Below are 13,055 nucleotides of genomic sequence, written 5' to 3'. Positions count from 1 at the left end.
AAAAAAAAAAAAAAAAAAAAGAAGTCCTTATACTACCCAAATCACTTTATCTCCACTCGAAATGAGCAACTGTTTCAACCTGGTACCTAAAAGTCAGTAAATTTAGCAGCTAAAAGATAACCAGAGCACATACAATTTAACTTTTTAAAAATCTGTTTATATGAATTTTTAAAATTGTTTACTTCTACAAAGTTATTCAAACAAACTTGACTGAGACAAAAATAAACCTAGACACTAATATCTCTGACCATACTGAAGTCTATGATGCACTATGTACTATACTAAGTATTTTTAGATTAAGCAGGTATTAAAATTCCCATCTTATAGATGAAAAAATGAGGCTCGGAAAAAAATAACTTGCCCAAAACCATACAACCAGTAGACAACAAAACACAGATCAAATCTCCAGAGGTCTAAAACTTAAGTTCTTTCCACAAGATACAATATTAGTCCCAATCATAAAGCTATCCTTCCAATCCAACAGAGTAAATTGTCAGAAAGAATGCTTGCTCTCAAGCGACAGTTCTCACCAAGGATCAGTTCTCTGCCTCCCCCCCAGGAACTAATGGGCAAGGACATTTTTGGTTGTTACCACTGCAGAAGTGCTACTGACATCTAGTGGGTAAAAGCCAGGGATCCAGCTAAACATCCTACATTGCACAGGACAGCAGCCACAGAAAAAATCATCTAGCCCAAAATGTCAATAGGGCTGTGGTTGAGAAACGCTACTCTAAAGAAGTGTTTTTCAAACACATTTAACGATGACCTTTAGTCTGAAATACAGTGCAACCCAGACACACACATCACAGCTACTTCAAACAAATTTCAGGAAACAATATTTCCCTCTCTACCCTGTGATGTACTCTAATATTTACTCTTCCATTTCATTTTTTAAACCCTGTTTCTGACCCACAAAATTGATTTCATGACCCACTAAAGGATTATAGGACACACTATGAAAAACACTCTGCTACAGGATATAAAAGTTCCTAAATGACCTATAAACTTGTATACTCTAATGGTTGGCAAACTCAAAAATGAACCTATATATAACAGGACACATAACAAATAGTAACAACCAGTGATATGGTATCTCCTGTATTTTAAAAAGATTTATAACTAACTTTCTGTCTCAGACACTCTACAACCTAAAATCTTACAGCCTGGCTTCAAACTGACTCAAAAAATTGTGCGACTTGAAGACTAAATAGATTAAACAGATATGAAAAATAGTACAACAAAAACCCAAACACTACTGCCCCAAATAAATTTTACTTTTTATCTACTCAGCCAAACAATGCTTTGATTCAATCAAGGAAGGTTTATACTCAGTAAAGAAACCTCAATTAACTGTCTGGTCAAACTAACTATACAGATAGAAAAAAACTATGGCCCAAAGGTGAAATGTTCTGTATAAAATCATGTAACAAGTAATAAGCAGCAGAACCAGTAAAGTAATACAAAAAAACATGGGCTTCAGAAGTGGGGGGGGATCCTATAATTAAAATTCAGGCTCTCTTAATTACTAGTTGAGTTGGGTAAGTGACTTAACAAGTAAGTCTGTTTCCCCATCTTTAAATGATGGATAATACTTGTCTCATGGGGCTCTTGTGAGGATTAAAAGAAATAACGTAAGCATGTAGTAAGAACTCATTAAATTCCCTTTTCCTTCCTCTCCTAGTTTTCAATTCAGTATTCTAATAAACCAACCTTCCCAATGCCTGTCAACAAGAGTTTCTGTAAGTATGCAGAAAGAGGAAAAAAAGGAAAACTAAAGTCTTCATAAAGCTATACTTGTTCAATTTTTTAAAATAATCTATTCCAATTATTATGAGCTTATTTCCCTCCTAAACCTCTGTCATAAAATGTCCTTTATTTATAAAATGATAGCCAAGGGGCGCCTGGGTGGCTCAGTCATTAAGCGTCTGCCTTCGGCTCAGGTCATGATCCCAGGGTCCTGGGATCGAGCCCCGCGTCGGGTTCCCTGCTCTGCGGGAAGCCTGCTTCTCCCTCTCCCACTCCCCCTGCTTGTGTTCCCTCTCTCGCTGTCTCTCTCTCTGTCAAATAAATAAAGTCTTTAAAAAAAAAAAAAAAAATGATAGCCAAATGGCACTTTTAATATCCTTACCTGAAAAACTTGGGCACTCCATAAAAGCCTCCACCACTTCAAACTTTTATAACTGGCTTATATATAAGTCTAGGAATCTCTGTATTATACACATCCTTAAAACCACCACCTACTTTATTCTCAGAACTCAGCTCAAGATCGTTAAGACCACTCCTGACACTTTAATGTACAGCTAACTGTACACTTCCCTCCGTCCCACTATACTGCATTTGGATTTCCACCTTAGCACAAATACAAGATTGTAAATTCCACATCTCGCATCGCCAATGCAAGCTACTGATACAACACAGGGCCGACAAACACTATAGACTCCACACTTACTGGCAGAATTAATTTTGAGGACAAGAGGAAAGACTGAAGAATTGGAGTAAACTGGAAAAAGGATGTCATCCAATGAAATGTTCATTAAAATCATCCCAATTTGGAAGGTCAGTGAATTAGAAAAAGATTTCATAACAGACGGTTAACCAAAGAAATTTTTCAGAAACTACTCTGGTTTCATACAAAGAAAATTAAACTAGAAATCAAGATCCTGACTTGGGTTTCCATCTGGATCTATAACTAACTGCTGATGTAAACTGGGTCTAGCTAATCTAGGCCTACAAGTCCCCAGCTAATAAACTGAAATACCCCTTCCTTTACCTACCTCAAAGGACTGTTCGGATAACAGTGAAAAATCTTTCCATAAAGCTTTATATAAGACGAAATCCGAGAGCAAAGGATTAAATTAGGTATTACACAGCAATATTTAAAATGGCCTACAAGAGGGGCGCCTGGGTGGCTCAATCGTTGAGCATCTGCCTTCAGCTCGGTTCATGATCCCAGGGTCCTGGGATTGAGCCCCACATCCGGCTCCCTGCTCCACAGGAAGCCTGCTTCTCCCTGTCCCACTCCCCCTGCTTGTGTTCCCTCTCTCACTGTGTCTCTGTCTGTCAAATAAACAAATAAATAAATCTTTAAAAAAACATTAAATTAAAAAAATAAAATGGCCTACAAGAATAAATTATTCTAAGTAAACTAATCTAAGCATATAAATGATTGAGCTGATGCTAGTAAATACATGGATGCTTCTAAAATATATTGTACTTGAAAAGTTTGATACTGGAAAGAAAACTGACCACTTTACAATTACTGGACATTCAGAGTCAACACTTAGAATAAAGTGAAAAAACATACCTTGTATCTTTTTAGTTTGAATACCAAAACTAGTTCTCATTTTATAAAGTTCTACTGTAGGCTATTTGGGTTGAATATCCATGGTCTTTACAACCGAAAGATGGTGAAGGCAAAACTTGAGATGACAAATGAATTAAAAAAATAGTCCTTTAAGATTATTCAGCCAGCATTTAACACTTATTTCTCCACCCTAGCTCCCAAAGGACATCCTAGGAGAGATTTCCACAAGCTATTAGTATCAAGAAGAAATCTGGATGTAAAATTCCTATACATTTTCTTTTTCCCCTAAATCACCTTGGTCTCTGATCCACAGTTTGAAAAACTGGACTTTTAATCTCCTTGATGAATATATACAACAACCTCATTAACTATAATTAAGAATTAGTGATAATTAAGAATTAGTGATAATTTTGACTTATGCTATGTCAAACTGAAATTGCTTTCTTAATTACTGCAAGAGGAAACATTTACTAAAAAGAAGACTCAGGTATTGTTTTTATTTTTTTATTTTTATATTTTTATTTATTTATTTGACAGAGAGAGAGACCGCAAGAAAGGGAACACAAGCAGGGGGAGTGAGAGGGAGAAGCAGGCCTCCCATTGAGCAGGGAGCCAGACATGGGGCTCGATCCCAAAACCCTGGGATCATGACCTGAGCCGAAGGCAGACGCTTAACGCTTAACGACTGAGCCACCCAGGCATCCCAGGTTTTGTTTTTTAAAATGGCACTGTATGAGGCTGGTTAGTCTATCACATAACTAAATAAAAGGGTGACACTTAACTATTATGGAAGAGTCACAATCATTTGATGAAAGTCACAAACTCCCTAGGAAAGTGTACACATACACAAAAATTTCTGTAACAATTTCAGGTGCTCTCCAGGCTAAACTGCAGAGAGGACCTCCCATTCCATCAGTCCTCACTAACTTTACCTTTTCAATTTTGAGAAAGTAAAAACCCTCCCATTTTTTAATTTCCTGCAATTAATAAATACTGTCAGAATAACTAAGTTCAAAAGCCAGAGGAGGTAAAAACACTACAGCAATCTAACTCAAAAAATTCAGGGTTACACAGCTTAACGTATGGCTTACCCATTCCTTATGCTTCTCCTGGATAAATGGCTCTCACCCTTGGCTGCACACTGGACTCACCTCAGGAACTTTAAATTATACTTGATGTCTAGGTCCCACCCTGAGAGAGGCTGATTTTCAGTGGTTTGGGCATCGGGATTTTTAACAGCCTTTAGGATGATTCTAGTCAGCAACCAAGGTTGAGAATCACTGCCCTGGACTGTCCTGTTTAAACCTGTATCTGAATCAGGTCTTTTTTAATTTTCAAAATGGAGGGAGGAAAAGGATGGTTCTGAGTGCGTTTTAAAGTGTTGGTTTTGAATGTGGCCTAGCACTGAACACTCTGGGCATCCTCCAACTGCCTCCCTGGGCTGTAAGAACCCCTCTTTTCGCTCAGCAGTGGTTCTGCTTAATGTTGTGTAATTTCTGAAAATTCATCAAAGATGATTTCTATACTTGAACAACAGTTGTTTAAATGTTTTTTATTTGGCTCTGTTCTACACGAAACAGGAGTGCCTGAAGTTTTCAGGATATATATGTGGACTTCCCCCAACGTAAAACTGATAAAAATGTGGACGGCTTAATATTGTTTTAAAATCATTAAAAAGGCCCTGCACCATCTCCAGAAAAGTGCTTTTTCAGTTAATGCTGCACCAATTAACAGTCCAAAAAGGTTCTCACAGTTAAACCAACTTTTTCCGAGGTCCCTTTTATTCAGGTCCACGTTAAGAATTCCAACAGAGAACAGCGGTCTTATAACAAAATTTGCATCGAGTAAATAAATGCTCCAAGACAAAGTTGCAAGGAAAAAGATAACCATAAATGAAAGTGAAGCTTCTCCAGTCCCTAGACCAAGAAACCTGGGTTTTCGTCCAAATGAAGCCAGTGAAAACCTGGGGCGTAAAACGAGCTGGGTTGGGGGAAGCTGCCCGTTGAGCTGAGCCAGGAAACAAGCTAGAGGTTCGGAGGGATGGATGGGTGTTTGCAAAGAGACTCGGGAGCCCCCAAACCAGCCAGGAGCAGGATGAGGGGCGGTGGTGCTGGGGGAGGAGGAGGACAGCTGCAGAAACGGCCCGCCCCAGGCGGATAAGAAGCCCAGCGCAGGTAGCCGGCCCGGGGTCCCCGAAGGTCGGTGGGGCGCCAAGGAGCCCCTCTCCCTAAGGGGGCGGGGGCAGGGGCGGGAGGCCCAGCGCGGCCGCAGGGAGCGGGGCCCGCCGCCAGGGGCACGCAGCCGGGCAAAAGCCGCGCCGCGGGCCCCGAGGGCACGTCCGAGGCCACCGGCCGGGTGGGAGCGCGGGCTCCCCCGAGAAGGTGCGGGGGAGCGAGCGCAGCGCTGACAGCTGCGCAGGCGGCAATCCGCGCGGCGCGGCCCCGGGGGCTACGGGCGCGGCGCAGGCCAGGCCGCCCGGGGACCGGCCCGCTCCTCCTCTCGGCTCGCGCTGCCCGGAGCGAGAGGCCCCGCACACCGTTACCTTGTCGCAGTAGAGCCCCACCAGCTGCTTCATCCGCCAGTGTGGGGCGGTGAAGACGTCCACTTCCTCGGGGAAGGGCGCCATCGCCACTGCCTCAGCCTCTGCCTCAGCAGCCGCGGCCGCCGCCTCTCCATAGACACCCTCGCCGCGGGGCAGAGGCGGCGCGCCCCCCTGCGCATGCGCCCGCCCCGTCGGCGCGCGCGCCCGGCCTACTCCGCCAGCCCCGACGCGGGGCCGCGCGGGCCGCCGCCATGCGGTCCCTGAGGCCCACGTGACCGGGCTCGCGGCGGCGCTCTCACCTACCTCCTCCGCTTCTTCCGTTCCTTGGCCCCTTCGCTTGCCGAGGAAAGAAACCAAGTCTTTACCTTATTTGTTTCACAACATCAAACACATTATCTGAAGGGATGGGCTGTCGCTTTGGGGGCGCTCTCAGTGCTGCCGCTACGCCCACCAGGCCTTGAGGCCGAGGCAGCCGTGCACAATGGCCGCGCTCAGGCCGGGACCTCCGCCTGGGCGCCGCGGACTGTGACGCCCATCTGCCAGGGTGGCTGTTCTGTGCCCCACCGGGCTCTCCTAGACCGCCCTTTGCCCCCCTGCCATTCCCGAGTGGCAGGCTCGACTTCCCTGCCCGCTGGTCAAAGGCCCTCGGCGAACGAATGGATGGACCAGGACTGAGGCTCTAAGAACATAGGACCCACAGAGAAACCGTGCCGCGTGAGCGGACTGGACCCTGGCGGCGCATGTGTTCTGGGTGGGCGCCGAGCCTGAGTCTGGGGGCAGGGCACCATCTCCTCCAGAGCAGGCCGGAGGGGAGGGCAGCGTGGAATTCTGGAGCCTCCAAGGAAGGAAGGAAAAATGTGCCCTGGGGATCCAGGAGGCAGGAATGTACCTCAAGCACAGGAACACCAGGTCAGGGATGTCAGAAAGGCCTTAGGTGGTGGGGGGAAAGGGCGAATTATCACAGAAGGTTAGTGCGGGAAAGAACCTTGGTACACATAGTAACATTTTAAGCCGAGACTCAGGGAGAAAGGAGAAAAGCAAGGTCACTGCCAAGAAAAAGGTTAGTCTCTTCCCACAGGTCAACTTCCCCCACCCCCCGCCCCAGCTGCCGAAGAGACCTAGGGAGACCCTGTTATGGGCTCTACTAATCATGACCAACTCTAGACCGGTTGCCTGGAGGACTAATGGACTCATAGAGAAATGGGAGAAAACAGGGACGGCTAAGAGCCTGAAAGTGTCTGGTTATTTGCTTAGTGACTATAAACTGCAGGAGGGCAAGAACCAAATATGTTCTGTTCACTCCTTATATTCCTATTATCTATCATAGTTCCATGACAACATAGGGGTTTGATGAATATTCAAGAAATCGATGGTGTCGAAGGTGAGAGAGAACCTTGCAGTAGAGTGCATCTGTTTATTTCTAATGCACAGACTGGACATAAAGTTAGATTCCTGGTTTGTAGGACTTTGAATAAGCTACATGAGGTCTTTGTGCCTCAGTGTCCTTATATAGAAAATGGGGACAAAACTGCTATGGACTAAATGCTTGTGTACTCAAATTCATTTGTTGAACCCCCTGCCTCACCATGTGATGGTATTAGGAGGTGGGCCTTTGGAAGGTTATTAGGATTAGATGAAGTCATGATGGATTGTTGCCCTTCTAAGAGTTGCTAGAGCATGCTTCCCTTCGCCATGTAATAGAAGGGGAAATTGGCAGTCTGCAAGCCTGAAGAGGGCACTCACCATGCTGGCACCCTGATCTTGGACTTCCAACCTCTAGAACCATGAGAAATAAATTTCAGTTGTTTCATCCAGTCTGTGGTACCTTCAGTATAGCTGAGCTATATGTCTGAGCTAAGATAAATACCTCCTTATGGCACTGTTAAGAGAATTAAGAGACTTCATATATTTGAATTGCTTATATTAGCACCTGGCCCGTAGTAAGTACTGCCTGTAAGCTGTTATTATTAAATAAAACAACTTTGTGAGGTAGTCCTAAAGGAAACTAAGTCTTGAAGACATTCTGGTAATTGCCTAGCATCCCACAAATTAGTAACCGAATAATCTGGCCATATGAATCTAGGTCCAGTAACACCCTCCCAGGCACTATATTTGTGTGGCGTACAGAGATGTCGTTTATGCACAGTCTGTCCTAAAGAAACAGGGACGCCTGGGTGACTCAGTTGGTTGGGCATCTGCCTTCAGCTTGGGTCCTGGGGTCCAGCCCCGCATCAGGCTCCCTGCTCAGTGGGGGAAGCCTGCTTCTCCCTGTCCCTCTGCCTGCCACTCCCCCTGCTTGTACCTTCTCTCTCTCTGTCAAATAAATAAAAGCTTAAAAAAAAAAAAAGGAATAACACTTAATAGAATGTAGATATGGTCCTTAATATCTGTTACCTTTCCCCTTTCTGCTTTCTTTTAAACTCTGCTTTTTCACTAGGGCTTTGCTTCTACGTTTTTTATTATCCCCCAGAAGACATTTTCTTACTTCCGCTCTATTTCTTTACTTCATTCTGATCTTTCACTTCAGCTGTCTCAAAATATGGAATCAGACCTCAGGTGAACCAGTTATATGGAGAAATGTGTTCCATGAGAACATGCACTTTGTCTTATGCTCAGCACTTAGAACAATGCCTGTCATACAGTTAGTACTCAAAAGCCATTGAATAAAAAAAGGAACAGGAGTACCTGGCTGGCTCAGTCGGTGGAGCATGCAACTCTTGATCTTGGGGTTGTAGGTTCGAGCCCCCTGTTGGGTGTAGAGATTACTTAAAAATAAAAATCTTTGGGCGCCTGGGTGGCTCAGTTGGTTAAGCGACTGCCTTCGGCTCAGGTCATGATCCTGGAGTCCCGGGATCGAGTCCCACATCGGGCTCCCTGCTCGGCGGGGAGTCTGCTTCTCCCTCTAACCCTACCCCCTCTTGCGCTCTCTCTCTCACTCTCTCTCTCAAATAAATAAATAAAAATAAATAAATAAATAAATAAATAAATAAAAATCTTTAAAAAACAAAAAAGAAAGAAGAAATGAGGGAAGTTCCTGGTATTCTGTAATTTCCTCATTTTAACTAAATTTTAATACACGCATGTTCTATCTCTCAATACTTATTTGTGTCTGTGTTGTTCACCTATGTACCTCCAGAAGCAAGCACATTAAATAAGTGTTTCACAACAACAACAAAAATCCATCCAGACACAGTTTTGCTGTAACCTAGAATTCGAAGCTCTGTAGTCAGCTCAACAGTAATAACAGCCCCTTTGGACTCTGGCCACCTCAGGGAATTTGTCTAAGATGACAAAATGAAAGAAATATAGTGATAAAAAATAAGTCCTGTGGGTCATTCTTCCCTTTGAAGGAAGCTGTTAACATTAGCTCCATAGGGTGCCTGGGTGGCTCAGTTGGTTAAGCGACTGCCTTCAGCTCAGGTCATGATCCTGGAGTCCCCGGATCGAGTCCCGCATCGGGCTCCCTGCTCTGCAGGGAGTCTGCTTCTCCCTCTGACCCTCCCAACCCTCCCCCCTCTCATGTGCTCTCTCTCTCAAGTCTCTCTCTCTCAAATAAATAAATAAAATCTTTAAAAAAAAAAAACATTAGCTCCATATGCTGAGTAATGTAGCAATTAATTACCTGCTATAACCAGAAGAAATTAATTGATTTACATTAAACTTTAGACCCAGAAAGAAGGCATTGATCAGTGGAGTGTCATTACAGGTTGCTGCAACTACAATCGATCAGGAACTGTTACTGAGGCCAAGGTTGTTGGTTTAATCACCTATGATTTCTTCTCATATATGACAGAGAAGTTCTAACAGACCATCTAGCTATCAGCAATCACAAGGAGACTGGATAGGCATGTGAACAATGAAAATCCACATCGTTTGGTGCCTGGTGTATCGATGGTTCGTTCCTTCTTTCCTGCTCTCATTCTCTCTAAAAAATTGCATGCCACGGCTTGGGCGGGGGGGGGCAGAGATGCCAAGTCATTCCGTGGTGACCTAAAAATATGACGTTAGTCCTCCTCGCTAGTATTTTCCAATCTTAGTTTTGAGGGCCCTGGAAAGGATTAGTGGCCAAGGAAAGTCAATTCTAAGGCATTTAACTCTGTTTATGTGAGTGACACAGCACTTTCCCCAATAGGGGGTGAGTTGTGAAAACAAGCAATGAAAGAATGTTGCTGTTGCAAAAACAGTCCTAACTCTGTACCAGAATTCATCCTCACTGTCAGTCAAAATAGCCAATCAACATTTTGCTGTAGCAGGCTAGGCTGATTTAGGAGTACAGGTTTCAGTAGGGGTGATGGCATTGTTAAAGACAAGATAGCCAGACTTGAAATGCAATCCCAGATGCTACTTTTTCTTCTTTTTCTTTTTTTTTCATTTTCCTATAGGATATTTTATATGCAAATAGCCTTCAAAAAATGAAATAGCTATAGGCCTGCAGTTTGCCCCAAACCCTCACTTTCTTTTTTAAATTTAAATAGTGAATACTATTTCCCCATTGGTGTTCACTATATAATTATAGATGAGTCACTGTGTTTATTAGTTTGCTAGGGCCACCATAACAAAATACCACAGACTGGGCAGTTTACACAAAAGAAATTTATTTTCTCACTCTTTGGAAAGTCCAACACTGAGATGTCAATATGTTTGATTTCCTCTGAGGCCTCCCTCAAGGGCTTGCTTATGGCTACCTTCTCAGTGTGTAGGGGGGGGGCGGGGGGGGGGTCGGCTTTCCTCTGTGCCTATGTCCTAATCTCCTTTTCATATAAGGACACCAGTCAGATTAGATTAGGGCCCATCCTAACCATCTCATTGTAATTTACCTCTTTAAAGGCCTGATCTCCAAATATAGTCACATTCTGAGATACTGAGGGTTAGGGCTTCAACATATAAAATTTTAGGGGAATACAATGCAGCCTGTAACAATATGGAAAGAAAAGTCTGTCACAAAGATATAATAAAACTTTCTGTATAATGACAAAAAAACACAAAAAACAAAAACAAAACTGGAAACAACTAGATGTCCCTGGGTAGGATACTGGATATCAGATAAATAAATTATAGCACATTCATTCAATGGACAAATATGCATCTGTTGGGGCGCCTGGGTGGCTCAGTTGGTTAAGCGACTGCCTTCGGCTCAGGTCATGATCCTGGAGTCCCGGGATCGAATCCTGCATCGGGCTCCCTGCTCAGCAGAGAGTCTGCTTCTCCCTCTGACCTGCCTCCCCCATGCTCTCTCTCTACCTCATTCTCTTTCTCAAATAAATAAAATCTTTAAAAAAAAAAATATGCATCTGTTAAAAAAGCATAAGATACATCTATGTTTGCTAATATAGAATGAAACCAAGATTTTCTTTTTTTTTTTTTTAAAGATTTTTATTTATTTATTTGAGAGAGAGAATGAGAGCATGGGGGGGGAGGGTCAGAAGGAGAAGCAGACACCCCGTTGAGCAGGGAGCCCGATGCTGGACTCGATCCCGGGACTCCAGGATCATGACCTGAGCCGAAGGCAGTGGCTTAACCAACTGAGCCACCCAGGCGCCCTGAAACCAAGATTTTCTAAGTTAAAAAACAATGTAAAGAATACTTTGTTAAGGGGCGCCTGGGTGGCTCAGTTGTTAAGCGTCTGCCTTCAGCTCAGGTCCTGATCCCAGGGTCCTGGGATTGAGCCCCGCATCGGGCTCCCTGCTCAGTGGGAAGCCTGCTTCTCCCTCTCCCACTCCCTCTGCTTGTGTTCCCGCTCTCACTGTGTTTCTCTCTGTCAAATAAATAAATAAAAATCTTTTTTTTTTTAAAAAGAATACTTTGTTAAATATCTCTTTTGTGTTAAAAAAAGAAAAAGTATGTTTTAGAATAAAAATAGAGATTTATAAGCAGGGGTTCTGGGATGGGAAGCAGTTAAATACCTTCTAAAGATGTACCCTTTGGTACAGTTTTAATATTTTACTACATTCACCTATCGCTCTTACAGTTATAAAAATTTGTTAATAAGATAGCTTTTTAAAAGAATTTAGGCAATAAATTTTAAATCTTTAAAAATGCTGTTAAAGGTAAAAATGTTTGATTATAAATAATCAGGAGCAACAGTGCTAATTGCACATAGAGCCATTTTATGTTTATCCTAAAATTGTATTCTAACCTGGTTTTGTACATCTGCTTTGCCTCTGGTTTCTCTCTGTACACTGCCCTTTGGTCCACAGTCACCTTTCCCACAGGACTGGAGGCATCTTTGAGGGTAGGGACAGTGTTTTAATGACACTGGAGAAATGGGTCTGGTAGAATGTTAATTGAAAAAAGCAGGATCAAAATTGTAATTACAGGGGCGCCTGGGTGGCTCAGATGGTTAAGCCTCTGCCTTCGGCTCAGGTCACGATCCCAGAGTCCTGGGATCGAGTCCTGCATCGGGCTCCCTGCTCAGCGGGGAGCCTGCTTCTCCTTCTGCCGCTGCCTCTCTCTATCTCTCTCTCTGACTCTCATGAATAAATAAAACATTAAAAAAAAATTGTATTTACAGTATAATCCACACCATGTTTACAGAATGCATATGAAGGATTGGAAATAAATAAAGCAAAATCTTTTTTTTTTTAAGATTTTATTTATAGGCTGCGTCTGGCTCCCGCTCTCACAGCCATTGCAGTACATTGAGCTCCATAGAGACAGCGCCGGGGCAAGTGAGAGCCAGACAGGCACCGGGCGACTCTGTGCCTCGCTGAGGAAAATAATTAAACATGGGCAAAGGAGATCCTAAGAAGCCGAGAGGCAAAATGTCATCATATGCATTCTTTGTGCAAACTTGCCGAGAGGAGCATAAGAAGAAGCACCCAGACGCTTCAGTCAACTTCTCAGAGTTTTCTAAGAAGTGCTCAGAAAGGTGGAAGACCATGTCTGCTAAAGAGAAAGGAAAATTTGAAGACATGGCAAAGGCGGACAAGGCCCGTTATGAAAGAGAAATGAAAACTTATATCCCCCCTAAAGGGGAAACAAAAAAGAAGTTCAAGGATCCCAATGCACCCAAGAGGCCTCCTTCGGCCTTTTTCTTGTTTTGTTCTGAGTATCGCCCAAAAATCAAAGGAGAACATCCCGGCCTATCCATTGGTGATGTTGCAAAGAAACTGGGAGAGATGTGGAATAACACTGCTGCAGATGACAAGCAGCCTTATGAAAAGAAGGCTGCTAAGCTGAAGGAAAAATATGAAAAGGATATTGCTGCAT

At 43.5% G+C, this 13,055-nt stretch overlaps 1 protein-coding gene and 1 long non-coding RNA gene across 2 annotated transcripts; one reads left to right on the top strand and one right to left on the bottom strand.

Moving 5' to 3' along the window:
- Positions 1–3,090: 3,090 nt before the first annotated feature.
- Positions 3,091–7,995, bottom strand: LOC145719036 (uncharacterized). The gene is made up of 3 exons (XR_014142145.1): positions 7,590–7,995; positions 5,847–6,775; positions 3,091–3,513 (listed from the first exon to the last, which is right to left on the bottom strand). It is a non-coding gene; the product is annotated as an uncharacterized LOC145719036 (long non-coding RNA).
- Positions 7,996–12,431: 4,436 nt separating this feature from the next.
- LOC145719037 (high mobility group protein B1) lies at positions 12,432–13,051 on the top strand (the record flags this gene model as incomplete). Its single annotated transcript, XM_081810560.1, has 1 exon — positions 12,432–13,051. A coding segment is annotated over exon 1 (480 nt), but the record flags the coding sequence as incomplete, so codon positions are not given.
- Between the last annotated feature and the right edge of the window lie 4 nt (positions 13,052–13,055).

This window comes from Leptonychotes weddellii, unplaced genomic scaffold (genome assembly GCF_054177405.1).
Source record: "Leptonychotes weddellii isolate Sample4059 unplaced genomic scaffold, ASM5417740v2 HiC_scaffold_2889, whole genome shotgun sequence".
NCBI lineage: Eukaryota > Metazoa > Chordata > Mammalia > Carnivora > Phocidae > Leptonychotes > Leptonychotes weddellii.
The sequence above is the reverse complement of the archived record's forward strand: the minus strand, read 5'-3'. Positions and strand labels throughout refer to the sequence as shown.